Here is a 19,234-nt window from a genome sequence, read left to right on the forward strand (position 1 = left end):
CATCAGTCTTCAGTGGTTCCATATACTGGTGGATATCACCATTAACAAATCCAAAGCGGGCTTCTGCAACTATAAATTATTTTGATTTCCTAATATAGATGGTACCACGAGACTGGTAAAGTTGAACCGTGGCAATGGTACTTACTTTGCCATCATATTAATGACCACTGACATGATAAGGGCATCTAACTCTAAATACATGGAGCAAAATAATGAGTAACTTCAAACACATCATGCTCTGCAATGCAACAAAGGTTCCAGTTAGGAATTCCCAGCATTGTATCCACAGCCACCCTTGCAGTAATCAACCACATCAGTGCTCAAGGCTAGTAGTCAACCTGAATTGTGGACGTGAACGGAACAGTTAATTGCATCCTTTAGTGTCACATTTAAAATGCCACTAGAAGACTCAGTTCAGTGAGCAGTCAGATTGTGTAGCAGGAAGAATCAAATATTAAACAGTGAATGTAAAGGTGCACTTTTGCACTGATGATATGAAGTTTAACTTTTATGCTACAGACAGCAGTTCAACTCCCAAGATCATTTACCACTCTCAAGTACAGCACTTCCTTACTAAACGATGGTGGTACCACAAAGCAGTGACAGTGAGTGAACATTCTGCCAAAAGAACATGGAAAAGAATTCGGTGATACTTTTGTGACAGAGCATCAAACAAGAACAGGGAAGTATGTATTATGAGATTTTTGTTTAGTGAAATTTTGAAGGTTTGTCATCAGGCCTATTGCAGGTTCATCATCAAATCAGAATTTAACGGGCATATGTGTCATATGTAATGTTGCAAGGGAATGTATTATACAAAATCGTCTGGACTGAGAAGATCAAAACTGATATCACTTATGGTGCATTCTCCTGGCTGAAGTCCACTTGTCATAAAAGCTAACCTTGCAGCTATGGAAAATGTGATGTGGAAGAAACCAACACATCTTAATCTTGGATTACAGACAGAATGTCAATTCAGCTTATTGTATCATTTATAATAAGTTGTAATTCCACAAACTGTAGGCAAGATGGGTACATAAAGGCTTGATACTTGATATGAATGATGTTTATCTCTTCTTCATCAGTATGAGGCTGATACCAAAGCATATGTGCAGTGTATTTTCAGAAATGAGACTTGTGTACACTTCTGAATGGAATGATATTTTGGGATAATGATAAAATTCAAATAACAATATGTGAATGATTGTGCATACACAAGGAAGAACTTATTGGCCTCTCTGCCCTTACCAAACACTGGTAACTAGACATGTGCTATTAAGAACAAAAGTATCCTGTAATTATTTAAATGTTTACAGTAAATATATCATATACACAAAATTGCAGTTTTTTTATTTAATGTACACATAGACTTTGTATTTTTTATACATTACAAATTTATATTGGATGATTTATTATTCTTTGTTTTATCAGTGATTTGCGAAATCTATATTGAACTGTATATGTAATTATTTTGGATACACTTTTAAATGTGAAGAGAAAGAAATTATGTACTTGAACTGAGATTGTATTACTCAAATGCTCCATCACGTTTAAGCAGAGATTGAAATTGGGATTAAGATTACTTGGATTAGGCCTAAGAGAATAAATTCCTTCTTAGAAGACTTTTAAGGAAAACTGGCTTCTTTTCATATTTATGTAGAAAACCACAAAAACTTTCATTGATTTTAAGCTTGGAGCAGCAATTGAAATTTTTGAATATTTTTCCACTTGGCATTTGATATTTTATGAAATTTGATATGTGTTCACAAGTTCTTTCATTTTAAATAAGCATTTTTGGTAGTTTGCAGTATTTATGCTGAACTGTATTCTGCTTATGATTAAATATTTCCAAATTTCAGACTTTTTTAACAGTTATATTTCTGCTGTATGTAATAAATTTGTATATGAAACAAAAGTAAATTATTTTGTAAATTATGATTAAAATACTCATAAGCAGCGGTTGCCAACTGGTGGTCCATGATAACGTTTTGCTGATCTGCAGAAAAATTGGGACATTATTTATATTTTTATGAAGATTCAGTTTAAAAAATGATGGGTAACAAAACCTACAATGGAATATGGATTATACTTTTTTTAATTTTAGCTACAGTCAAAAGTCGTTAATTCGGACACCCATAATCCGGAATGATCTATAGTCCAGACCTCAAAGCTACAAACTTTCTGCGCATTCGTCGCGTTGACGCATGCGCATAGGCGTTTACGCGTGCACGTAAGACCTTTACGGCTGCAAATATGCGTGTGTGCAAGTGTATAATATGTTTACGCCTGCGCGTTTAATGTATAACGAACGGTATAAGCTAAGCTAAAATTATCTAATTCAGTTAATGTTGCAGATTGCGTTGTTCCTTAATCTTCGAATTGGATCCGGCTTATTATTTTTTGCAGACTGTTAGAGCAATTTTATAAAAGTAAGCTTGAACTTGATTATGTCATATAGAATTTCCGATATATATTTACTAATGTGTAAAGGATCTACAAAACGAAAGTATGTTTTGAAATCCGAAATCTGTTTATCAATTTCACGCTGCTTTGCGGCAGGGGGGGGAGAAACGCCGTGGCGCGCAATGAATTGGAAGTTGATCTGTCAGCACTATGCTTATCTTCAGGGCAGATGTTTTTATTTTATTTGGCTTATAATTTTTTACTAAATGTAGTATTTTATCTCGATGTACTCCGTCTTTGATATGATTTAAATCAAGTTCCTTGTCATTATAATTTGCTTCCAATAGTGAAGAAAGTGACAGAGAGGTTATTGAAAACGAAAACATTTCAATTGACAAGTTAGTCGGTATTCTCGACACAGCAATTACAGGACTTGAACAGTGAAACTTTGTAACTGAACAAGAAATTATGTCTGTTTATAGAATTAAAGAGAAAGTATTATCACATAAAACGAAGCAACTTTGTAACAACTTACATTGAAAGAAATGTTTAATAAAGTAAACAAATAAATATTAAGCTTTTTCTTTTGTAAATTTTGATACCCTTTATATCATAATTGTTCTTTATTTCATAAATTACGGTTTCATATTTTTAATTTTGTAATTTCTGCATGCCATCTTACCAGATTAAAACGATGATCTATAATTCGGAAAAATCGATAATCCGGAATCGCCGAAGTCCCGACGAGTCCGGATTAACGACTTTTGACTGTACTACTTTTCGCAAAATTCCTTCTGAATTTAGCGACTTTTTAGCTACCTTTGCAGGCGTATCTAAGATACATTTGAAAGTGAGAGTTGGCATCCGTGGACATGCTGCTATTGTTATCAATATTAGCACGAACTAGAATTCTCTTTCGAGTTACAAACATATGATATTGTAGTCGTTGATAACACAGTTCTTCTCTTTGTCAATAGGCAACTTGATTTTTATGGATGGAACTTGATGGAATTATAAACAAGAATGCAGATGGTTCATCCACATTTTTGTTTATAATTGCATCACTGGAAGTTTCCGTTTTTGTTTTGTCTAACTGTTGATGGATGGTACCATTGCTGAGTAGTAAGCGATGATTATTATGTGTACAGTAATTAAAAATTTGCAGCATAACTCTATAAGTTTATTGATATTGCTTTGCATCTGCCAGTTTATTCTTGCTTTTCGTAAAGTTCCTTTCATATAAGTGGTCCGCCAAATATTATTTATGTAGTGGTTCGTGACGTTCTAAGGGTTGACGACCGCTGGTTTAAAGTATAAAACTGTGATAAAATTTTTTAGAGGAAACAAATAGGGCTACATTAATATCATTATGAATGAAACAATAAATTAAAACAGATTTTGTGAAAAAAACAGCAGTGTGCAGTATTTCAATTTCATTTCATAAAATATTTACTTTTGATATCCAAGGAATTTTTTTTTTCAGTGCCTCATACCTAAGGGAGTTACAGAATGGACAATACATGGCTTGTGGTAAGTATAACAATGTGTTTTTTTCTTCTTTTAATAACTGAGAAATAGAAGCTTTGTATTTTCCAGCATGTATAATGAGTAAATTTGAATTGCATTGTATTCTTTCTTTTAAAATATTATTTATGGGTATTCTAGTTATTCCAATTGAAAATATATTAGCACACAATATGGTAAAAATATATTTCATGGTGCTCCTTGGTGAAAATTGCTGATTTTTGGTGATTGGCCAGCAAGGCACAATTTCCAGGTGGCCGTTACACAAAACCACAATAATAAGTCAAATAATTGCACAAACTCGGCATTGCACACGCCCATGATTTTGTTCATGTACACATTGATCTATTTTCACTTAAAAAACCTGAAGAATGATGACGTCAAATAATGTTCAAACAACGTTACTCATCACCAAAACTGAACAAAATTTGTAGCCAATTTAAGCTCAATAAACTGCATTTTAAATCACACAAAAAAGGAAATACATGTTATCGCATATACACACTACAAAAAGGAAATATCGACGTACCATATTTAGAAATTTCTGTGTCTTCAGTTTGTGGCACAAAAAATTCCTTAACAGCGTCCAAAAACTTTCTAAATTTATCTGAACTAGAATATGCATACTGCCATCACCACATAAATTCACAAAAAGAGTCAAAAATATGCTCCATAGTGCCGGACTGTTGGTGGCATTTCTTGCATGAACCTTTCTTGCAACAAACCCATCTGAATGATTTTTAAGTTCAACAATATGCATTCCCTTCATACAAACAGGACACTTATAATGACTACTATGTAAACCTTCATTTACACACCAGTCAATTAATGCTTTTGTTCCACTTTGTACAGAAACTTCAGATTAATCTCATCACATACAACCATTTTACAGCATACAGCACAAAATAAGCAACTTCCTAACTGACATCCAACACAGAAATTAGCCTTTACAAATATTTTCCCATCCGTCAAATTCATCGCAGTCACACAACCAATCACATCATAATAGGGTTTCCATAACATTCAACTACTCAGGTTACCATAAATGAAACAACAATTTCGCAATAAATGAAACAACAACTTAGTGATAATCCAAAGGGCACCTTAAAATATAGACTAACCAAAAATATTTTTATTTCATAATTTGTTGCTTTTTGTACAAGATTCGAGAATAATTTTTTAGTATAGAAGTTGTATTGAAAAAACTCTTGCTCTCTTGATTATGCTAAAAAAAGGTTTATTAAACAGGGTTAGTCTAAAAGTAATAGGTTAAATACTCATAAATTAATTTTTTTTTTTTTTTTTTTTTTTTTTTTTTTTTTTCTCAAGAAGCATTTAGTGCCATTTTATGGAGGAAGTTTTGTAGTGTACGACCTCCTCCATTAATTTGTTTTAGTGATGCCAACATCGTATGAGCTCCTTTGACATCATTCAAGTGATGGCTGCTAGGTAGAAGATTTTTATGTATTTGAATGGGCAAAAGCTAGGTTTCTTATTGTTGTAACATGTCATTTTAGAGTAAGATATGAACTAAAATCTGCTTCAGCATTAAATTAGCCATTTAGGAAACCAGAACGTGTTGTGGCATGTTGATCACTAAGAAGTCTGAAATCAATATTGTGTGACTGCTCCGTATGAAAATATATCAAGGACTAAGTTTTAGAATATTTGTAACTTTGCCATGTAAACTTCAGGAACTATTCTTCCAACTGTGTTTTAGCCATCCTATGAAAACTATTATTTCTGTAAAAATTTAAAGTGTCTGATTCTTTTGGCTTAACCCTGTATGATAGGTAATAATTTATGTTTAAAATTAAATTGGGGATTTTATCTTGAAGAATGATTTTCTGTTGTATATTTATTAATTGCTTATGTATTTGTAACTAAATATGAGCAATTCATTTATAAATTATGAGAGCTTCATTATCTGATCCATCAATATAATTATTAGTAACGGAACATAAAATTAAATATTGGTAGAAACTTTTCACTAAAATTTCATGTACGAATTAACAAATTGTTTAATTTTAATGTATTTCAGGCCTACAAGTAAAAAAGGATATCCAAGCTTTTGTAATAGTTCATGGCATTTTAAACCAGAGCTTATAAAGGTAGGCCTCTAATTTTTCAGATTAATTTTTTTATTATTATTATTCTTATATTTAGGGCTTAAATTCAGTTACTGGAACACTGGAGTCCACTGGCATACAGTTTACTCCTTAGTTTTGGGATAAAATTGTAATTTGCTAAAAATATAATGAGGTCTGCTGTTTTAATATATTATTAAACTAATATCATTGATTAAATTTAATGAATTTTTTATATGTCTCTGTACTTTTTTAATTATTAATTATTTTATTCCATTGCTCATTTTTACTGAGGGCATTCCGTAGGGCTTTGACACTTCTAATTTTAGAAATTAAACCTTTGTTATATTATATATTATTTTAATTTGTGTTATTATATTCATGTGTATGTAGATCCTTACATAATTTTAAAATATACATCTGTGCATAATTTTAAAATCTGATTTTTTAAATAGTCTTAAAAAAGGCTATATTGACACAAATACTCTGTAATCTTGAGAGGTGTATTCATTGTTGGCACATGTTTGAAATGCTTAGAATTGTTCAATAGGTATGTAAAGTAGAAAAATGTGCTTTTATAAGTTTATAGAATAGTTACAAGGTTATTATAAATTGTTATTTTATTCTCATCATTGCCTACATTGTTGCAAAAAGAAAAGGGGGACATGAAAAAGACTGTGTTACAGAAATCATGTTTATCTACCTTATTTAATTAATATAATAATTCAAATTGTGTATGGATATGTGACCTCATTGTCAGGAGTGCCTTGATAAGACAATAACAGATATATAGTCAGATAACAGATATATAGATATATTATTGATAAGACAATAACAGACAATGAGTTATAAACATGATATGAAAATACTGAAAATAACCAAAATGTAACAACACACCACAAACCTAGAGTACATCTTTTTAGATTATAATTACTTTTGCATTGTAATTCCTTACATATTGGAAATTCTGTCAGTACAAGATTATTTCAAGACCATGGGTTTCTGTTTTATGTTTGATGTACTTGAGTCCTTGTCCAGACTCATTACATTTGTTAATAATCCAGCATTATGGAAAAGAGATTAACATTATTAAACATAATGGTCAATTTTTGCATAATATCTTGATATGTTATATAATTTTTTTTTTCATATGTTGTTAATTAATCGCATTTTGCAGTGGTTATGCTTACTTTCCAATTAGTTGTACTAAATATAATAAATCATATTTGCTTACTGAAATTTCTCAGACATTATACTTTATCATCAGTCCGAAATGATAGATTTAATAAGGAAGTATCCAAAATTATTTACAATTTTTTATTAGAAATAATAGTTTATTATCATCATATGTCTAGAAATTTAATGGAATGATTACAATTTGTAGTTGCCTTGAACTAAAAAGCATCAGCTTTGTATAATAAACTTTATTGCTATTCTAAAAGATGAAATATTTAAGAGAAAAATTGCCTGCAGCGCAGTGCGGCTAAGAACACTATTCTACTGAAACATAAACATGAACAACTGTTGCTATTCATGCAAACTTAATAGCAAAATAAAGCATGTTGCCAGTAACAAGATTATTGCAAATCATAACATAAAATAAACAGTGAGAAAATAAAATATACAAAGAAAAAAGAAATGCAAATATTAAATATACATCTAACATTAGCTTCCACCCTTGCCATTGCATTAACAATAGATCATTTCCGATGCAATGGCAATGGTAAAAGTTTTACTACAGATCTTTTAAAATAACCATTAACAGTTTTTACTGTAACAACTCTAACATTGCCATCCTTTCCTGGATGGATTTCAACAATGCGACCTAAAGGCCAAACACCAGGAGGCATGTTGTCCTCCTTAATTAATACAATATCACCTACAGACAAATTTGGAAGTTGTTGCTTCCATTTGTATCTTTGTTGTAAAGAATTTAAATACTCCTTATAATATCTCTTCCAAAAGCCTTGTTTCATTTGCTGTAATAATTCCCATTGTTTTAATAAAGTGGGTTTGGGAATATTAGAAAAATCCTGTTCTGGGATGCTAGTAATAACATCCCCAGTTAAAAAATGTGATGGAGTCAAAGCATCTAAATTACCTACATCATTGTGATTAGTTTTAGATAAGGGGCGGGAATTTAACACAGCTTCAATTTGAGTTAGTAAAGTAGTTAATTCTTCAAATGTTAACTTTGTCTCTCCTATCATTCTTTTCAAATGAAATTTTATGGACTTGATCCCTGACTCCCACAAACCACCAAAGTGGGGAGAAGCAGGTGGTGTGGTGATCCACGGTTTGAAAATGGTTTCTGAATCAGAAGAGATTCGTGCACTAACCTAGTGCTTCGCATTAGAGAGTAAAGAACATCTATGATATAAAAATATACTTTTATTTACACAGCGAAAACGCGCACCAACATTATTAACGAAAGATCATTCTCCTAATAACATACTTCTTTTTGAACTCCGCTTGCGCATGCGCATTGACAATTACCAAAGGAGCTTGGCAGATACTGCCATCTGTTGGATAAACTATTCGCTACATATTCCTCCCACCTGAATTTACTGGGAGGTAAATTCACACATCTGTTAAGTATAATATATGCATAATAGTACAGTATACAATATTGAAGTATAAAATTATGCCTATTAAGATGTTCTAATTAAATTGAAATACAAATTTACCTGGAGATGCAGCATTCCATAATTTTCTAGACATATTAACAGATAATACTAAACCTAGAAAAATAAAAATAAATCAAATTATTACAAAGTATTCAAACAAGTACAAAACATTTCACAGACGTATCACTGGTTTCACAGTTCTACCACTGCTGGTAGTCATAGGAATATTTTCAGTCATATCCTTTTGGACTGGGTTATCCAGCTCAAGTCTGTACAGTCTTTGCACTGGTCTCAGAAACTGAAAAGTCTCTGTTTTTATGAGAGCAAGTCTTATTTGTCCATCACGACCAGGTAGCAGCTTTATGACACGCGCCAGGTTCCAAAAAGCCCATTTTTTGTTGTTATCTTCAAGTAGAACAATTTCACCCACCTGGAGAGGTTTAGCTATAGAGTTTTTAATGGACTGCTGACGTAACTGTCCTAGATATTCCACACGGAATCTTGCTCTAAGTTGTTCTCTCACCTTTTGTAGATACTTAGCTCATTTACTCAGTTTTTCCTTATCAACTGTATCGATATCAGGTACTCCTGATTTGGAAATCTCCCGCAGGAACATTTCTGGAGTTAATGGGGATGAATCTTCAACGTCTTCCGACACGTAGGTAAGTGGCCTAGTACTGATTACTCTCTCACAGTCGCATAGTACTGAAAGCAACTCCTCGTAATCCAGGGCAGCACGACCTAGAACTTTTCTCAGAATCTGTTTCACCATTTGAACTATACGTTCCCACCAACCGCCCCACCAAGGTGCGGAGGGAGGAATAAATTTCCACTGAATTCTTTGCTCAGCGGCCTTTGATCGCAGACTCTCCCAATCAATTGTATGCAGAAGGCTCTCCGCTCCTTTAAAATTACTGCCATTGTCTGAGTATATTATAGATGGTCTTCCGCGACGAGAAAGGAAACGTCTCAATGACTGGAAAAAAGCTTCAGTTGTCAAGAATGTTACTGACTCCAGATGAATGGCCCTATAAACCGCACATGTGTAAAGAACAATATAAGCTTTTCGACCATCTTTAAGGTAGAGGGGTCCTGCCAGATCGACACCCACTATCTCAAAAACATTTGCATCACGTACTCTATCTTTCGGCAAAATTCCTGGAGTTACATCACAACTTTTGGATTTAAATCTTTGACATTTAACACATTTTCTAATGCAGTTTCGTACTGTCTTACGAGTTTTGAGGATCCAATACTTTTCCCGCAAATGAGACATCACCATAGAAGTACCAGCAAGCAGCTGCTCATTATGTGCATTCATTATTAGTAATTTTACTACTGCATGATCAGATGGCAAAATGACAGGAAACTTAAAGTCATCAGTATCGTCGCGATAAGAAATATTGGTTTTAGCTCTGATCAAACCATCACAATCAACTATAGGTCTGAGGTCTAATTTTATCATCGTTCACACTCTTAAATGATTCTCTTTGAACCAATAACATAAGAGTTATCTCAGCTCTTTCAATTTCCGAAACTGACAAAATTTTGGAGGTTTCGTTTGTAATTCTTCGTAATTTAAAGTAAAACCTAAGAATCCAACCTAACATGCGTACAATTTTCTTTATGGATGAAAAGTACCTGTAATACCAATTATCAGGTTTAGAATCTTTGTTAAGAGTTGTCAATACTGATTTACGCCTTTCTGAATTTATGATCTCTTCGTCCAGCAAATCGGTGCCTCTTGACCATGACGATTCTGGTTCTAACAGCCATGATGGGCCCTCCCACCATTTCGACAGCAAAAACTGTTTAACTGAACAGCCTCTAGAAGGGAGATCGGCGGCATTCAGCTCCAAAGGGATGTAATGCCAATCTTCTATTTTTGTAAGTGTTCTGATTTCTTGGACACGATTCCAAACGAAAGTTCCCCACCGTACGTCTCGCTGGATCCAGCACAAAGCGGTTGTTGAGTCAGTCCAGAAGAATGTTCTTAAATTTGGCATGTTCAAATCTGAAAAGACCATACGTCCCAAGCGTGCTCCGATTAAGCAGGATAATAATTCCAAACGAGGAATGGATATACTCTTTAAAGGCGCAACTCTAGTGTGTGCTTGCACAAAATTTAAATAAACCTTATTTTCAGTCTTCACTCTTAAGAAAATACAGGTAGCATAGGCATACTTGCTGGCATCGCTGAAAACATGAAGACTTACATCTCCGTTAACCGATCTGTCAATATTAAGCCATCTAGGAATTTTGACATCAGACAGCAGTTTCATTTCCTTTACCCATTGCATGGACTTCTTTTCTAAATGTTCTGGCAATTTTTGATCCCAATTTAATCGTAATTTCCAACACTCTTGCAATATCACCTTTGGGAACAGGGTAACGGGAGAAAGGAAGCCTACTGGGTCAAATAACTTATGCGCGCAAGAAAGGAGTGTTCGTGTACTCGCGACAATCTCCTCTTTCTTTAGTGACTCAATTTTACAGGAAAGAGTATCATCCTTCAAATCCCAGTTTAACCCTAAAACGCAAACGAATGTATCTAATTTAGAGTTGGGAATTATTTCAGTTTCACAATTCGACTGCCATCCTCTAAGATTAAACTTTCCCAGTGACAATAACATTCTCGATTCTAGTACAAATCTATTCAATTCTTCAACATTCTTAAAACTAGTCAGGCAATTATCAACATAGAAGGACTCCTTCAAAATGTTGGCTGTAACTGCAAACTGATCTGGGGCACGATTTAAATGATAGTTCAACGTAGCGGCTAACAAAAATGGACTATAGTTAAGCCCAAAAACCACGCGACGTCTGTAAATTTTAGTATTCTCTTCTTCTGCACCTTTCCAAAAGAAACGCAAATAATCTCTATCCTTCTCTCTTATACCAATCTGCAAGAAGGCTTTCTCAATGTCTGAAATTATGAAAAAATGCAAGAGGGTATTTCCGAAAACGATTCAACAATGTTGGAATTATTTCTATTAGGTTGGGACCTTTCTCAAGACAATCATTTAAGGAAAGTTCTCCTTTGGCATGTGCCGAAGCATCAAAAACTGGCCTTACTCGCGTAGTTTGGCTAGATTCTTTAAAAACCGGCCTATGAGGCAAATAGTGCTCTCTATCTACTTCGCCTTCATTTACCTCTTCAATAATTCGTTCCTTCAACCAAGTATCAAATACTTCCTGATAAACTTTAATTTGATTCGAATCTAATAATTTCCTTCGCGTATTAGTCAGGCGTTTTTCTGCCAACGTTTTATTATTAGACAAGCAAGAGGGGTCCAGTACCCAAGGTAATGCAGTTTCATATCTCCAGTCTGAATCCAAATTCAAATTTTCCTCAAAATACTGCATGGTCTCCTCATGAATTTCAGCTTTCTTTTTAGACTCAACTGGGTCATTTATACCAATAACGTCTAACTTCCACAAGTTTTCTGCTGATCTTTCGTTTAGCAATAAAGAAACACATGCAAGAGAATCATTTATACCCGAAGATTCCTTCGCTGGAATTTTACCCATTAAAATCCATCCCAAACTTGTTTCCATCACGACCGGACCACTTTGTAAACATTTAATATTTCCGGTGAATAATTTTCCAGCAATATCAGAACCTATCAACAATTTAATGTCACTTTCGTTTTCGGGAGCATTACCCTCTACATCTGACACTTGAATATTTAATTTACGAAGTTCTTTCAACCAAGGACCTTTAGGTATTTTCTTAACATCAGAACAGATAACAGATTCACTTAAACAATGCACACTACATACATATTTATTATCAAGGCTACTCAAATGAACTATATATTTAGAATGCAATTTTTCTTTTGTTTCTACACCTCCGAATAATTTATGAACTAATTTCACTTCACCAACACTGTTAGATTTCAAAGAATCTGTAATATCTTTCGTTAAATAACTTCTCTCACAACCCGTATCTATAATCCCTCTGACTATCCTTTCCTTGTTGCCATTTTTTACCCTTACGATTAATGTTTGTAGTAACACATCCGATTAATGTTTGTAGTAACACATCCCAGCTCCGGATCTGCTAGCCAAAACATTGACCTCATTTTTCACCACAGGCTCTACTTGTTTAGTCTCTTTCAATTGAGAAGGAACTTGTTGACACATTACTGCCAAATGCCTTTTCTGGCAAATTAAACACTTAACTGTGGACTTACAGTTACGAGAAATATGGTTTTTCTTCAAGCATAATAGACATAAACCCTTCTTAAATATTAAATCTTTTTTATCCTGATATGTAAGCGTACTAGCTTTAAAACATTTTTCTGTTAAATGTGGCTTATCACAAAATAAACACGATTCCTCAACTTTCTTAATAGGAGCATTTTCTTTAAATTTGTCTTCTGTATACAAATCATTACAAGTAGGAATATTAGACTCATCATTAATGTAACTTTTAGATTTTCTACTTTTATCAAAAGAAAAAAGCGCTAATTTAATTCTCTCTTCAGATATCACTTCATTTTTCAAAAACAGAAGAATAGATTCAAGATCGCTCTTACCTTGTTGTGACAAGCTCTCCCGTTCGCTCTCCCACACGCGTAAGATGTCAGGGGGCAGGCAAGATTCAACTAACGGAAAAATAACACTAGCGTATTTATCTTCAGTCACACCGAGAGATTCCAGAGCACGCAGTTTTGTTTCTAAACTGTCGTACAACGATGATAGCGCAAAGTCCTTTTTGGTTGCATTATTATTTATCAACACAAGATTTAATAAATCCCGAACGTACACTGGTATAAGAATATCTTCACGTCCAAAACGATTCTTTAAATGTTCGATGACTTTCGGATAATTTTCTTTAGTTGTCGGGAAACTCTGCACTATTTCCCGTGCTTTTGATTTGGCAGCAGTAGCCTGGATCAGATATATGAATTTCAAATGATCATCTAGCACTGGATCTTCGTGTATCTTACTAAAGGTATTCCAGAAATTCAACCATTGTCGTGGATCACCTGTAAATTCAATCAAATTTATTTTCGGAAGCTTCAAATTCGTTGCCGTTGTTCTTGAATCAACAGTTCTGGTTTCATTTACCGATGCATGAGTCAGCAAATTTTTCTCTAGTTTCACAGTGATTTGCTTCACTTTCATCCTGGCTGCTATTAATTTCTCCTTGTAAGTCTCACATGACTCAAATTCTTTAGTATATTCTTCTTGCGAGACTTCTTTCAATTTTGATAGGAGATCCAATATTTCTTCATCCAACTGTTGTAGTCGAATTCCTTTATCTTCCAGAATTTCCAGGGACGATAATAGAACATCACTGTTCAATTCTGACTCATTCAAATGTCCATGTAGGCTATTATATGCTTTCGTGAAGGCTGCACGCAGTGGCATTCTTCTTACTTTCAAGGCTTCCATTTCTGCTATTAAACCATCAAAAGTGTCCTTTACCTAACTAATGCGTCCTGTCGCGGACGCCACTTTTTATTGTGGTGATCCACGGTTTGAAAATGGTTTCTGAATCAGAAGAGATTCGTGCACTAACCTAGTGCTTCGCATTAGAGAGTAAAGAACATCTATGATATAAAAATATACTTTTATTTACACAGCGAAAACGCGCAGCAACATTGTTAATGAAAGCTCATTCTCCTAATAACATACTTCTTTTTACACTCTGCTTGCGCATTGACAATTACCAAAGGAGCTTGGCAGATACTGCCATCTGTTGGATAAACTATTCGCTACAGGTGGAATCATTTTACATTCCATAGTAGTTTCAGCCAAATAATTTAAAATCAATTCATTGCTGTTAAGTGAAAGTAGCAGAGTGTGCAATTCGGACAATTTCCTTTTTGCCCCAACAAAGTTCGTACTATTATCAGAACATAAGTATTGAGGTGTACCACGCTTTGATACAAATCGCCTAAGAGCAGCAATGAAAGAATCTGCAGTTAAGTCGCTAACTATATATATAAAGCTATATGGTAAGCTTTGGTAGCTAGATATACAAACAAAGCTATATAACCTTTAGTGGTCTTAAAGCAATGACCTTTGTAACATTTCAAAATTACAGGACCGACATAATCAATACCTGTGCTAAAAAATGGTCTCTCAAATGTTACTGTTTGTTTTGGTAAGTTTCCCATTAATTGATTATTAGATGACAATTTATATCTGTGACAAACAATACATTTATGAATAAAAGACTGAATAAGTTTCTTACCATTTACAATCCAATAGTTTTGCTTTAAAATATTAGCTAGTAAACTGGGCCCTGCATGCATATAAGTAACTTGTTAAACATCTCAAATTTTAATTTCAATTATTCAATTAGTTATCACTTGTTAAACATCTCAAATTTTAATTTCAATTACCTGACTTTCAATTACCACCCAAGTAGAGGCGAAGTTTGTTAGCGTCGAGTTGATGCTCACGCATTGTAAATTTTAAAGAGTTAATAAAGGGTTTGAACCCTTCTTCTGTACACAGAAGAAGGGTTGAAACTGATAAGGAAGTTAATCCACCTGGACACAACAACCTTACTATTATATATGTCTATAGGTTTTCTTAATTGATCACCTTATAGATTTATTTGATTGGGCCAAGACTCCATTTATACTGTGATAAATGAGACAGATATAATAAAAAAACCGGAGCTGGAATGGTTAAAAAAGGTTATTAGCTAGAATGGCACTTAAAAAAATTACGTTTTCCTTAAAAAAGATTTTAAAGTTTAAAATTAAAATTTTTTATTCCAAAATTGTAATTTGAAATTGCAAATAGTTGATTAATTACTGATCGGCACTAAATTCTCAACTGCGAAAGGTATCTACTTAAAGTATCGTCGCGGTAACTGCGCATTACACGAAGTGCCCTGCTTTATAATTTAATGTTATTGGGGCACTTCACATAAGTAGAACCGCAAATACGTTCCGGATGGCAAAGGGTTAATTAGTATAACTGTTTGGAGCGAAATAACCTGTATCTTCTGTTTGAAATACTTTTATTTATTTTATTTTAAGGGTTTTCATCCGCAGAGAACCCGTTGGCGCTTCGGAAAGAACCAATTGGCGCCGTTGCATTTTTACTCGCCAAGCTCTCGTTTCATCGGCAGCAAACGTGATATTTTGTAAACGTGATTTTTAGTGCATGTAAATTCAAGTTAGCAGACAAAACAATATATTAAGCATATGGTAGTAAAAATTCACAGATAATAAGCATGTAGATGTAAAACTAACTGGTTAAACGTGATATACTAAATAAATTTGTATTAAATTCAAGTTAGCACAGAAAAGAATATATTAAGTATAAGACAATATATAAACATTTATAACGGAAATAAAAATTCATTTGAAAAATATAAATTAGTATTAATGTACTGAAATTAACCGGTTAAACGTGATAAACGAAAAAAATTTGTCTTAAATTCCAGTTAATATAAAAAACAATATATTTCTTACACCAGCAGTGTTTGCTAATTTTGATGACCATGGTGATGCATCAAACTATTCTGTCATCTTAGATAATCGATGATATTTTTTATTTCAATTTAATCATCTATTTATGTCACACCAGCCATCCTCTGAAAGGTTATTGTTAAAATTTAAGCCAGAAAATTGATTTATTCTCATTTTAGATGACAATAACCAATAATAAAAATAAAAGCATTACTTAGTTATTTAAATTGCTGGTTCTTAGAGCTGTTAATAATTAAGAACACAACGTGAACAGCCGTGTTACAAATTAGCATTCACCCCTCACGCCGTATTTTCTTCCTTTCATCCCGAACCGAGAACCGGCATCTATCTACGAAAATATTTCTATCCATTCATTATTAAAAAATTCAGAATAAATAATAATATAAATCTGCAAATGCGAACAACGACAGTGATAATTCAACAAAATGAACCCAAGAGGAATGGTTACAAACTTCGAACAAGCGAATATGATAAATGCGCTGAGTTACCAGGTTTGAACTATTATCGCCAAAGTTGGCGATGTTTACATTTACCGGATTCTCTGCGGAAGTGCTTCCTTTTAAGGGTTATTAAACAGCAGTATTATTAATTATGAACTGTACAGATAAGACCTTAAATATTTGTTTCTAGAATGAGTACAAAGGTAGATTGTGAATAAACAAAAGCGTCTGAATATCAGAAAAATTATGCAAACTAAAAAATAAATGTTGCCCAAAATTATTAACTTAACGATCTGAATTCATTGTTCATTGCAACCGTAACTAGTCGTTACCTGCTTTTTGGCGCTAAATTTGCGCGAACTATGCCTCGTGGTGGAAAAAAATTGCTGCGAGCCTGTGAACTAAAGTAAGCCTTAATTTTAATACATTTTATTTGTATGTATTTAAATTATATTCTAATATAAATTAACTTTAATTCCGCATATTGTTGGAGGATGATACCAGAATAAAGTAAATACTTAACATCCTTACTTAATCTTTTATTAACGATACTAAAAGAATTTAAAAAAAAACTTTTACTGTATGTTTTAAAGCTTACAGCTTTCCTAGATTTATAAAAATAGTTTATAAATTTATTATTTATATAAGGGTACAGTTCTTGATTGTTTTTATTTTAAATTATATTCTAATATAAATTAACTTTAATTCCGTATATTGTTGGAGGATGATACCAGAATAAAGTAAATACTTAACATCCTTACTTAATCTTTTATTAACGATACTAAAAGAATTTTTTAAAAATCTTTTACTGTATGTTTTAAAGCTCACAGCTTTCCTAGATTTATCAAAATTGTTTATAAATTTATTATTTATATAAGGGTACAGTTCTTGATTGTTTTTATGACATATTTCTTTTAGTTTTAATGTATGAAACTGTATTTTTTAATGTTTTTCAAATATGCGATTTGCAGAAAATTCTAATTTTTTGCACTTTCTGTATTTCGATCTTAACATTTAAACATAAGAACTATACTTAATGAAACTTAAAGTCTAAAGTGATTTCAGGCTTAAAATATTTTTTTAAAGCAAATATTACATATATTATAGTCATGTAGATCAATTAAGAATTGAAGAAATAATTGAAAAAACAAGAATATTAAATTTTTAATGTTTAGTTTATTTTGATCATCCACATTAAATTAATCGCATTGAATGCAATTTAAGTAATTTAATTTATATCTCATAAACTTGTGCTCAGCAAAAAATATTATAATCGTCAGTATGTCAGCATAAATTGGGGTAAGTTAAATTTTGTCTTGTTCTTTGCATGTTGCATGTTTGGTAGTTCAGAATTGTTTTCCCTCTTCAAATTCTCTCGGACAGGGATAACAATTTTGGCCACCATCCTGGAAAGCGCATTTTTGAAATCCAAGATGGCGGCCGAAAAATCGCCAAGGTCCGGTTATCTGAAACGTGCCTAGTTGCCTTGTACTAAAAAGCATCAGCTTTGTATAATAAACTTTATTGTTATTCTAAAAGATGAAATATTTAAGAGAAAAAATTGCTTGCAGCTCAGTGCGGCTAAGAACGCTATTCTACTGAAACATAAACATGAACAACTGTTGCCATTCACGCAAACTTAATAGCAAAATAAAGCATGTTGCCAGTAACAAGATTATTGCAAATCATAACATAAAATAAACAGTGAGAAAATAAAATATACAAAGAAAAAAAGAAATGCAAATATTAAATATACATCCAACAATTTGAGTAAGTATTTTGTAAGTAATTTGAGTACATTTTGCTATTGCAATGAATGTAGCAATAATATGTTAGTATGCATTATCATTTTATAGGGTAAAATCCTAGTATACGGTGCGGCCTTGGCGCGATTTTTAAAATTGTCGCCAACACCAAAATGATGCGTTTACGTTTGTCGCCAAATTTTTAAAGTAAAGCGTCACCACAAGTTTGAGTTGGCAAAAAGAGTAAACAAAATGATAATCATAAGATAATAAATCCTAAGCATACGGTGAGACACAAGAAAAAAAGCAAGCATTTAGAAATTGAAAATAATTTTTAACAGACTTTATAACAAATAAAAATATAACTTTCAAAATGCATCGCAACAAATACAAAACATTTACATATCAAATATAATAAATTAAATACCATGGCTCAGTGTCACATATGTTTTAGGGTCTATGTCATAACTCAAATGCCATGGGCCTCAAACTCGGGTGGCGGATATATTGCTTTTATTGCAAATATAAAGTCTTTCATTTTTTCAGATGACGATTTATTATTTTTCAGGCGCCGCCACATATATTCCACGTCGCTTACCTTTTTCGTTCCCTTCATCCCACGCTTAACAGCACTCCACGTTCTTTCTAAATCCTAGTATACGGTGCGCCCATGGCGCGATTTTTAAAATTCGGCAGCAATCCGGCATCTACTGCCTATTGAATTACAGCAAGCTTTCCTTTCAGTTCTAACTTCCAAAAAAATTTCGTGTTTAAATATTCGCAATTCATAGCACTGCACATCATAATCGAAAGGTAACGTTATCCAACTCTAGAACAAAATACGTTAGCAACTCGAAATGAAGAATAAAAGACGTTATCAAACTAAAATCATATTCAGTATCTGACCAAAAACCGATTAATTAAAAAATATTAACCAATCAGAAA

At 32.9% G+C, this 19,234-nt stretch overlaps 1 protein-coding gene across 1 annotated transcript in view; it reads left to right on the forward strand.

The window, feature by feature from the left end:
- The window catches only part of RNaseX25 (Ribonuclease X25), a 126,930-nt gene that overhangs the window by 60,748 nt on the left and 46,948 nt on the right, over positions 1 to 19,234 (forward strand). The window contains exons 3-4 of the mRNA XM_085810967.1: positions 3,887 to 3,933; positions 5,969 to 6,038. Of these exons, the coding sequence (XP_085667093.1) occupies positions 3,887 to 3,933; positions 5,969 to 6,038 (117 nt within the window). The remainder of the gene's footprint in view (positions 1 to 3,886; positions 3,934 to 5,968; positions 6,039 to 19,234) is intronic.

The sequence above is a fragment of the Stegodyphus dumicola genome, chromosome 2 (assembly GCF_044657685.1).
Source record: "Stegodyphus dumicola isolate Sdum_Otavi_A_Nest chromosome 2, ASM4465768v1".
Taxonomy (NCBI): Eukaryota; Metazoa; Arthropoda; class Arachnida; order Araneae; family Eresidae; genus Stegodyphus; species Stegodyphus dumicola.